We start from the raw sequence: 11,828 nt of genomic DNA on the forward strand, positions 1-11,828 counted from the left end.
CAAAATATTATTGGGCAAAAACTTTGTCCAAAATGTGTATTGGGTTAATTTACAATATCGAAAATCTTTTATCTTATTTCTAAGTAATATGTCATGTCCATTAATTCTAATATTTATTTATTAATTTATTTTCAAAAGAAACTCAAAGTTTAATGCAATATTGCTGGGGACTATTTTTTTAAAGACATTCATATCTAATGGTGGTGAAGAGAAAACTTTTCGAGAAAGGAGCCATTTTGGATTTTCAGTGAATATTTAAATATAGCTTCGTGAGATAAGTTTGGTACCGGAAAGGCATTGAATTGGTACCGAATTATAATCATAGCATGCTTCTATCATTTTACTACGAATTCTTATAGCTATGGCTGATAGGCGGAAGCTACAAGGTGAGGAAACATGGACCTTTACAATGCCCTTCTTTGATTTTTGCAAGTGTTCCTCATTATCTTTGTTCTGAAACATTTATGGATGCAGTTTGCATTAATAATTGCAACTACTGTAGATATCAAAATTACACAGTATACACTGTAAGCGTTTTGCTAGTATGCATTTGGAAAGAAATGTTCGCATGTGTACTTTTAACAGACTGTATGTTAAAAATAAATAGCAATGGCAGATGTAGTTGAGATTCAGCATCAACAGAGGACTAGTGTTAATCGGTAACCGGTTTAATGAACAGTAACAATAGGCAAATTGTCATGGTTCACAATGTCATATTACACTCTGGGTTGTGGTTTACATAGTTCAGCCACATAACCCTGTTTGTGGAGGGAAGGGGGGGGGGGGGCTAAATGGTATCTTAAGTTGACCCCTGCAATGTGAGTTGTGGTAGAGAGAAAGCAACATAATCATCTGTATGTACATTCAGTTGTTTGTATGTACATCCATGTAAGTTGAGACTTATGTCCAATATTTTAGTCACTTATTGATTCCATTATTATCAAACTTGTTGAAATATTAGTTATTGGTTGCAAGATTACATGTGAAAGGTCAATGTCACTAGGGAAATTTAAGATACATTCCCCATCTGAATACAGTCAAACTTTTAGGAACAAGATATAGGTTGAGGTTGAATACCAGACATGATTTTTCTCCGCTCTAAAGCGGAATTCGACTCTCCGGACTGGAAAAATCTGTTTTCTATATAATGATTTCGCTTGCGGAAATTTTTATGTTCAAGAAGTTTCACCGTTTACGAATCATTTTTCGGAATATGCAGTTATGAATTTTACATAGTGGTCAGTATTTCCTCATTGTATTCCTCTGGTTGATTGGTAGAATCATTATGATATCACCCTATCAATAGTAGGACTGTCACGGTTCCAAAAAATTTCGGGTTGGTTCTAAATTTTTTAGTTCGAGTATTTCGGTTCGGGTCTATATAACTATTTTAAAAATCTAATATACAGATAAAATTAAAATCCTTTATTGTATTTTGTCACAATAATTACTCAGGGACTTGGACTCAGGTTTAGACTTGACATCCATGGTACTAGAAACAGCATTGTCACTTCTACTCGTTTCCATCCTTGCTTTCAATGTTTTGTCATTGACGATGTTGATTCTGGCATATTTTCAATGCGTCTGTCATATCTTACATATACTGTCATTATTTACAGCTTTGTCCACAATGCCATCATTTAACAATTTATCAAAATACCGCCACCTTTGAGGATTTTGACGACATTTCGTTTAAACAGATTTCTAATAATGAATCTATTTTAAAAACCAAACCCGAACTGAAATACGGAAAAATGGAACCGAACCTGACCCGAACAACACGACCCTCGGTTATTTTGGGTACCCATTGCAGCCCTAATCAGTAGGTCTGACACAATTCACCAAAACATCGATACTGTTCAGTTCAATATAAACGCTCGATTCATTGCCTTGATCTTTGGTTTGGTTTGTTGTTTAAATCAGGGTTTGGTAAAATACAGGGGTTTGACCCGTATGTTTTATTTTTACATGCATGAGGGACAAAATGTCATCCGATAACGGTCAAACTGTTGTCAGCCTCACATATGACAAAAACAATAATGAACTTAATCAGTTTAAACTACAGATCCAACAGGCATCTTACCGTTCGGTGGTTTGGAAACACTTTACTACTGAAATTGTGACAAGTGTTTTTTTTAACTTTTTGAGTTGCAAGGGTCATGATGACCCTCTGTGGCTAAATTCTGGAAGTCAAAAATTGTTTTGAGAGTCACACTTTAAAAAGAAATAATTTAAAGCATTCAAAAATTTTGATCTACACTGTTTAGGGTGTGCCACAGTAGTGTTTTGTGCATAAAATGAGTAAATATTGGCGAGCATATATTTAAATCTTAGATTTGATGTGGCCATGGCACGAGCAGAACTCGAACTCACGACCTTCCAGTTTTAAAGCGAGCGCTCTACCACTGAGCTTTTTCTTCCTGGGTAAAGAACCTTTCACAAATTTGATTGGCTGTGCGGCCATGTTTGAGTGACTTTCACTTGTTCATCCTGAACCCGAGCTCTAAAATAATTGGATCACAGCCGATATTTTCAAACAGTCATTTGGACCAACATTTTCTAGCAAGTTATCGGTCCAGGGAATCTTTTTACCGGTCTTGCGGACAGGACTGACAGTTTTCGACAACTCTGTTTGAGTGATGTTTTGGGGGATAAAAATATCTTTTTTGCGTAAATTATGCAGAAATTTGTTTTAACGGAAACACTGGTGACTGAGAGTCTTCGTAATGAAAGTTTTCTTCAAAGTTATCATTGGTCTCTTCTATAAAATGTATCATATTGAATCGTGGTATAAGTATTGCAAATCGTATCATGAAGGGGGCGTATCATTTCAGCCCTACCTATCAGCAGAATGTACACTGACTGTAAACATGTGTGTCTTACAAAAATGTCTGTAAAAGTAGTAAAAAGAGATGACAGTAATGTTAAGACCATTGACAAGTCTAGTTTTGAAGAATCTTTTAGTCAAGTGTTGGTAGATTGTGTAGACCTTTACCTAAGACTAGGTTAGGAAACCAGTGTTTACTTACCATTATTGGCATTTTTATAGAGCTTAAACCATTCAAATTGGTTCACAGAATTCATTTTCTGAAAAACTTATTCAAAATATCCATTTTCAGCGGGGACCCCCTGATCTAGGGCACTGCTTCTAGATACCCCGCTGAGGGAGGGCCCCTTCTTTTTCTAATTCTTTTTCTACCTTTCTGTAGAATCACGTTTGAAATACTATGCGTCAAGGTCACTTAAATTTCCTTTTAAAACTATTATTGCATGAAAGATTTAAGTTACTTTTTTATCATGCAATTTGACAACATATTTGTTGCTTCAGGTAGTGACTAACTTGGGGATTCTTAATAACATCAGTCTTTTTTGTGCTTAAAACAAGTGTTAATCATGAATTGTGAAATCTGGACCCCTAATGATTAACCTGGGCTACTATATTTCAGAAGATAGGAATCCAAGTGGTTACCAAACTTTGCAAATCTCTTGCTAGTATTTAGGTACTTGTTGTCTCAATTCCTTCACCACTGTTTGAACATTTCCCATAACGGTAATTGGTATTACAGATTGGATATTGAGGGCAGTCTTTGAATATAAAATGGGTAAATTCAAAGCCAATTATACCTAATCTTGTCCGATATCACAGATAGTGTATTAATGATTAACAAGTTTGATAGATAAACATACAAAGATTTTCAAAGTGCATTAGAAGTTAATAATCATTAAAACTATTAGGTATTTAGATAATTCATGCTTTATCATTAACATGGAAAATACAGAAACACAGTTCAATGTGAACTATAAACAATTACGATGACAGTTGCAAAAGGGGGCACAAAAATCTTATGTACACACCACTATGCCACAAAGGCATTGATATGGTAAAAATTATTTATGACAGGTTCCTATATCTTCGAATAAATACGAGATTGAAGATTGGTCATGTTTTTAACACGAAGGCCACCTTTAACTAATATTCAGGGCTCAAAATTAACAAATGCCCGTCAGTCTGGGACTGGTTAAAAGTCTGGCGAACAGATTAGTCGGTCTGATGCCCAGGACTAGTTAATTTTCTAAACCATCATTTTGGAAAATATACTTATGAAATTTTATACTCACATTTGGCATGCTTCGATCCGTGGATACCAGAGTGAGACGAATCTGATTCATAAATATAAATCTCACATTTAAGTGTTACAATATTGTCTGAAGGATATTGAGTTGAATTTCATTTTAATAACATTAACGAAATATGTTTAATTATTTCTGGAAAACTCTGTTGGACTGGTAAATTTTTGTGTGGACTGCTTGAAATTATACCCCGTCCGTCCAGCTGGACTGGTGACATAAAAAGTTAGCTTCAAGCCCTGATATTTATGCAATGGAATTAAGTACAGTGATCAAAGAAAACAATTTGAAAGTTTTAATATGTGATTGTTTAGACAATATCTCTATGTCTGCTAAATACTCTATACAAACTCGGTGAATTTTGTGCTTATATAAGATGAAAAGAACTATTGACCCATTTAATTAATTTCACATATGCATAAACTAAGATTTTATTACAAAATTTTGTATTCAAGGAAACAATACTTAATATACGTAGGCGAAAATGTACTATACAAGTACCTTTCAAGTGTACTATGGTCCTGATGATTTTAACTTCAATAGGTTGTGTAAGAAAGATATGTTCATTTGAACATTCAAGGTCATTATGATGTGACACTAGCATTTTTTCGAACTGCAGGCCTCTTGACAAAAAAGTACATAACAGTTTTACATAAAAAATAAACACCTTCATATTTCAATTCTGGGTCACAGGATGATAAAAGTCGCAATATCACACTTGTTACTTGAGTTTGAATAAGTCCTGGATGACTTTGTCAAGTGTTTGTTTTTGTTTTTATACTCTGTTTACTGACAAGAGAGAGAAACTATAATTGTTCCTACACAGAAGAATTGCTTGCAGAAATTTACTCCTGTGAATGTGTTTAAAAGAAATTGTATTATTATTTGTGCAGGTGAAATTGACAGATGCCTCAAAAAAGTAACGGAGGGAGTCGAGTCATTTGAAGACATCTGGCAAAAGGTATGTGGATGTGAGAAAGGCCCCAAAAAGTATGTTTAGGGGCACCGACCGACCCTTTATTTTTAGTGGATTGAGTAAACACGGATGAGATCATCATGATTGTTAATGTTATTTAAATCAAACGTCTTTGAGATGCCCAAAGTACGCTTGAAGTACTTTGACATCACTGACTGCAATTACCTTGGCCTTAGTTATTTATTTAATCCAAGTTTACTTTTTCCAATACGTTTATAATCATTCTGTTAAGTGTTTCTATGCACAAAACGAAATTATTGTAAACTTCAAAGTACAGCCAATAGACCGAAGAAATCTGGAAAGAGATCGTTATTTATTTTTTTATTTCACTCACAAAAAAATTGCTACCAAGTGAGTTTTCACTTGCAATTTTAATTTTTAACTCGCATGTAGCGAATATTTTCCCTTAATTTCGTTGCCTGAGGTTACCGTAAATATATTATACATCTATTTACTGGCTATGAGGAGAATAGCAAGTTTATCGTCCCCCAAGACAGCAACTATTTCCCGAGGCGAAGCTGAGGGAAATAGTTCCTGTCAAGGGTGACAATAAACTTGCTATTGTCCAAATAGTAAATAGGTGTTATATACCAAAGTATTTACGAACCATCTGTTTTAGGAACCTCACATTAGAATTTCCTGAGTGTCATTACAACCTGAGGAGTTTCTGCTTTATCTAATTGCGTAATTGCTGTAAAATCGCCGTTTTTCACTCTCAGATATTCATTCAAAATGTTAATCAACACTTCTAATTGCTTTCTTAGTATTGGCAGCATCTTTTTCATGCAATATGCTCTCTAAATCCCCTTCCGTCAGGGATGCCAAGCGTTATGCCTGACTGACGTCTGGTAAACAAGTTAGAGTTATCGGACTTTGTTGTCACGATTCGAATAAAACCAGAAAAGTTCCGAGATGAAAAGCGAGGGAAATCAAATGCTGCCAGTGAATAGTTTGACAACAACTAACTGGGAACTAACTTCTCAGTCTGCCAATAAAGCTGGACTGATAGACAACATTTCTATCAGTCCACAAAGAATTAATCAGTAATTGAAAACTTTGGTTAAAAAAAAAAAAATGAAACCATATAGAACATTTATTGATTTAATCGAAAACTGATTTTTATCACTGTTCAAATTAGTGAACTGTTCAAACAAGGAACAAAACATTAACCGTTTCTCCTGGACAAGCATTTCCAACCATTTGCCCTAAAACTTCTTGAATGTTTCTCCTTTTCATAAATCCTGTCATGCTTGATGAAAACGTTTGCAATAAAAGGTATAACAAACCACAGGGTTTTTTTTCATGTTTAATACAAAATCCTTAAATCTATGTATGATACCTGAGACAATTTGAAGAAATAACTGATTAAGTAGCATTTAATATGGTTATCCAAAGATTATTTTTTCAATTAAAATAATAATACATATATATGTCCAATAGTGCACAAGTTTTTGATCTGAAATTTCATCGCATTACATCGTCTACATTTGTAAGGTATTGTTTTGAGCAATATTGTTACATTGCAATCTACAAAATCCGAAATAATAAGTTACACTAAATGAAAAAAAAATAATTCGATATCTTTTTATGCCCCCGAGATCGAAGATCAGGAGGCATATTGTTTTTGTCCTGTCTGTAATTCTGTCATTCTGTCTGAAACTTTAACCTTGCTAATAACTTTTGAACAATAAGTGATAGAGCTGTGATATTTCACATGAGTCAGTGATTTTTTTTGGGGTTAAAATGCCACCGATATTCGGCTGTTACCCCTCACGAAAATTAGCTATTTTTTCCCAATTATATATATATGTTTTTCCCATTTTCAAATCTAGGGAAATTAGGTCATTTAAAAAAAAAAGGTTACCGTATATTTCTGACAGAGTGAATACAGGTTTTTTTTCAGTTTTATTCTCCAAACCACTGCACATGCAAAAGGTTTTGTAAAGAATATGTAAAACAATAGAGGCATCCATATAAGCAGATATGCAGCGAAGTATATAGCTTCCAAATGCACATTAAGCCATATTGTTTACAATTTATTTTGACCGCCATTTTTTGTAGGGTCAGGCTAATAACAGGAAGTGGCCAACAGTATAGGGTTTTACTAAAATTCGAAAAATACAGAACAGGAGAGACATTCTGGAAACTTGATTATTAATATAATACTAGTATTTACAAGATTATGGGTACAAATGCTGGTGAATTAATAATTTATTATTTTCTTTATGAAATTAGACAATAAGTATTTCTTAGAAAAAGTAAATAATATATATACAAGGTGTGACTTCCAATACATATTTAATGTTAAATAATGATTTATTTTATGATTTTAAATCAGATCTGAAATAAACCTCAAACAAAAAAATTGTTATTTGATTATTTTATGCATGTTTACCATTTTAATTTACTATGAATGATTTTTCCCAATTTGAGGAAAATGTCGCTAATTTTTCCCAATTCAAAAGGAGGGGTGGTAGTTTGAAAAACAAAAAAAATCACTGAGTGTTCCTTGTAACAAGACCTTTACGTTGGTATTAAACCTTTTGACCTTGACATTTAACTTAGTTTTATTTATTTTTACATTGGTCATAACTTCTAAATGGTAAATATTAGAACTTTCATATTATACATGAGCATTTCTTTTGACAAGATCTTTCTACTGGTACCAAGATATTTGCCCTTGTGACCTTGGTCATCTTTGGAATTGGCCATTATCAGGGGCATTTGTGTTTCACAAACACATCTTGTTTTTTTTATCATTTTCTACTTGATATAAAGGTTTTAAAAAATATTTCCAAAATAAAAAAAAAGCCATCTTTTCTTAATAATAAAAACCAACGATGGGCTATTCTATACAAAAATGAATTTGAACATTGTATCTAAGCCAAATTAAGGTTAATTCAGTTTGCATAAGCTTTTTAATGGGTCAGTAACTTTTAAATTCGCGTTTCTTGTGTTATAGTTTTGTCAAATTAGTTGTATGATTAAATGTATGTATATTTGATCAATTCAATAAAAGGTGGAATTCAGAAGAATTTATATTGATTTTTTTATCTGTCATTTATGGGCATTTGGCTTGTCTTTCCCCCCATTGTTTTTGAAAGAAGAAAAAATTGTTGCCAGTGACATGTTTTTGTGTTTCGATTAATTTTTTTTTTTTATCTCATTTATTGAAGGTCCACAATGCAGCAAACACAAATCAAAAAGAAAAGTATGAAGCAGATCTCAAGAGGGAGATTAAGAAGCTGCAGGTATTGGAAAGATGCTTTGTTTTGGGGTTATTTAAGGAATGAATTTTAATTTGGGGTATATAATGCATTATAACCTGGTTGAGTCAGTTTATGCTTTTATGATAATTCATAAACCAGGTTATATCAGATATCAATATATACTTTGTTTCATCTCTTCTTCTTTCTTTAAAAGTTTGCGGGCATATATCACATGATATATATCCGGAAATATTCCAGCCCGCAAACATTACATCACAATCAGTACACAAGCAAATATGCAATTTCCGAGTTGCCCAATGGTTCTTTCCCTTTGTGGAACTCTTGCGCACGGTGAGACGCAAAACATACTTTCGTTCACACACGGTGGGTACAAATGCTTGTAGCTGCCTTCATATATTGCCTAAAGGATGATTAACAGGCTTGATGCCTGGTAACCCAAACTGCTGGGACACACAATTTTAGCAAGTTTGTAAGTATTTGATAATAAAACTGTTCAAACAAAAATCGATAATCACCATCTTTTCTTAAGAAAGTATTACTCATGCAGAAGAGGAAATAAAAAATAATTTCATATTTAATTTAATGGCCTAATTGAAAAAAATATTGTTCTTAATATGGTCAGTTTAATGTATACAAACGGCTGATATAAACAAAATTTATGCTTTTATAACTTTTATCCTTATTTACATAGCTAATCTATAATACATTGTATACATCTTGTACCCACCCAAGCGTTTAACAGAATACTGAACGTACCTCCGTCACAGAAGAACTTATATCTCGGAAGTTGCGTATTACTATGCCATTAATTTTTTTTTTTAATTTCGTGTTTTTCATCTTTTATTCTGTTAAACCAATAAAGAAATTGTTAAAAATAAAATTGTCAGTTTCTAAATGAGATTGAAAGTATATAATAAAAAGGTTATAGACTTTGTATGGGAAAATGTGACAACCTTAGTGTTAAATCTAGGATCTAGAGAGGGCACACAAATCATATGTTCAAAAGGGCACTTTTCGTTGCGGCAAGACAATTTTGGGGCACTTTCATTGTATCATACGATGATAATAATAGAATAATCATTTAGCCTCTTTAAAAGTTAATACCTGCTGCCTTGATTTCAAACTTTTCAATCAACCTTGTGAAATAAAGAACAACTGTTTATATTAGCAAATATTTTTGAAAATTTTATAGAGAATAAAGGACACGGTGCAATTAAAAAGGGCATGGCGTGGCGCCATGCTAGTTTGCTTTAGATTTAACACTACAACCTTGTTGTTTTTTTTTGTTGCGGACGAACCTCGCAAGCTCAGTCCGTTTATGCACCAAAAAACTTGGTCATATTTTAACATACAAAGTCTATAACCTATGAATATGCTCCCAAATTTAATTCACCCCCATATGATTTGATGCAAAAAAACAAGAAACTTATACAAGTCTTCTAATTAAACTGTATATGAACACTAATAAGTACAACTCTCTTGCATTGTGCAAGGATTCACTACATTAAAATCTCTCAACACAGTCCCACTCTTAACATGTACAGTGTAGCTTATATAAATTCACATAACATGTATTTTGCTTGTAATTCTTTAAAGCGTCTTCGTGACCAGATCAAAACGTGGTGTGCAAGCAGCGACATCAAAGACAAGAGGTGTCTGGTGGATAATAGGAAGCTCATTGAAACGGTATAGTGGAAAGATATGTGATGAGTTTAATTCATAGACTGTAACCTCATTATGAAAGTCGTAGAAGATGTGATATGAGTGTTACAATGCAGGAAAGCATTGTATTGCTTTTTAAAACTTGTATTTGTTATCTAGCAAATGGAAAGATTTAAAGTGGTGGAAAGAGAAACCAAAACAAAGGCATATTCAAAGGAAGGGCTCGGGGCTGCTGCAAAACTCAACCCATTAGTTAAAGAAAAGTCAGAAATGACTAATTGGCTGTCAGTAAGTATATATATATTACTTTTAGTTAGTAGTAGATCACTTTCAAATTCATTCCCCTCCCTCCTTTCCCAATTTTTCCTATAATTATGGGGAAATTCACAGGGAAACACACATGTTGCATTTATTTTGAAATTTGATACAAAAAAACTACAATGATGTTTCTAATAACAGAAGTCGCATACTGAATCATACATGTGTTTCTCTGACACGATACCACACACAGAAGTCACATACTGAATCATACATCTGACACAATACCACACACAGAAGTCACATACTGAATCATACATCTGACACGATACCACACACAGAAATCCTACATGTGTTTCTCTTACACGATACCACACACAAAATTCACTCGGTATGTGCATGATCATTATTACCAATCAGAACAAACCTTATAGTGAAAAGGTGGGGTTTGTCACTGACATTTATTAATGTTGAGAATGTCCCATTTTCGCATGTTGGAAAACTTCTTGACTGAGGGGAATAATTATACCCCCCGAACGAAGTTCAGGGGGGGTATATAGGAATTACTTTGTCTGTCTGTGCAGATTCATGTCCGGGCTATAACTTCTTTGTTCTTTGACTTAGGCATACCATATTTGGCACACAGGTGGATCACCTTGAGAAGATGTGTCGAGTACCTTCATGACCTCTATATGACCTTGACCTCAAGGTCAAAATTAAAGGTTTTTACAATGGATTCGTGTCCGGGCCATAACTTCTTTGTTCTTTGACATAGGCATACCATATTTGACACATGAGTGTATCACCATGAGACAATGTGTTGGGTACCTTCATGACCTCTATATGACCTCAAGGTCAAAATTGATTATAGGGTTTTGACATAGTCATACCATAAGACATGGGTGTATCACCATGAGACTATGTGTCATGTACATTCATGACCTTTTTATGACCTTGACCTTTTGATCTCAAGGTCAAAATTATAGGTTTATGCCATGGATTTCTGTTCGGACTATATCTTCCATTTTCTTTTACAAAGGCATACCATATTTTTACACTCAGGAAAGAGGTAATTTATACCTATTAACAACACCCTTTGGGAGATTGGGGTAAGCGGGGGTATTCTTAGTAAGCATTGCTCACAGTACCTCTTGTTGGAACAAACACCATACTGAAATTTCAAGCTGTCCTAAAACCCCAATACTTCCCATGGTATAAAAGTGTCAAGGGTTTATAGATATCATTTTATTTGTATTCTTCATTAACCATTTCACAGTTGTTTGCTACTTTTGTGTTTTCTTTGCATCTTCTTGGTCCATTTAATGTTGTTAAATTAAATTTGTCTTGTTTTCTTTGCAGCAATCCATTGACAATTTGAATATTCAGCTAGATCAGTTTGAAAGTAGTTTGGAAATGCTTACAACAAAGAAGAAGAAGATGGATAAAGATGTATGTGTTCATAGTTTATAGTTCACCAGAGATATACTGTGAAAGTGATTATTTTTGTGTGGGGGAAATTTACATTAATTACGCAGTCATGTAATGAGTGTGTAAATTTCCCCCATGCATATAGT

The 11,828-nt window shown here is 33.6% G+C and overlaps 1 protein-coding gene across 4 annotated transcripts in view; it reads left to right on the forward strand.

Moving 5' to 3' along the window:
• Window positions 1-27: 27 nt before the first annotated feature.
• LOC125671165 (CCR4-NOT transcription complex subunit 3-like) overlaps window positions 28-11,828 on the forward strand; it is a 28,853-nt gene continuing 17,052 nt past the window's right edge. For 2 of the 4 annotated variants that reach the window (XM_056162628.1, XM_056162629.1), the window contains exons 1-6: window positions 192-386; window positions 5,022-5,088; window positions 8,277-8,355; window positions 9,931-10,020; window positions 10,156-10,284; window positions 11,614-11,703. In XM_056162628.1, coding sequence (XP_056018603.1) covers window positions 362-386; window positions 5,022-5,088; window positions 8,277-8,355; window positions 9,931-10,020; window positions 10,156-10,284; window positions 11,614-11,703 — 480 coding nt within the window. In that variant the 5' untranslated portion in view covers window positions 192-361. Of the gene's footprint in view, window positions 387-5,021; window positions 5,090-8,276; window positions 8,356-9,930; window positions 10,021-10,155; window positions 10,285-11,613; window positions 11,704-11,828 lie in introns of all 4 variants that reach the window. The other 2 variants (XM_056162630.1, XM_048906685.2) reach the window with 2 other exon arrangements.

Source organism: Ostrea edulis, chromosome 4 (assembly GCF_947568905.1).
Source record: "Ostrea edulis chromosome 4, xbOstEdul1.1, whole genome shotgun sequence".
Taxonomy (NCBI): Eukaryota; Metazoa; Mollusca; class Bivalvia; order Ostreida; family Ostreidae; genus Ostrea; species Ostrea edulis.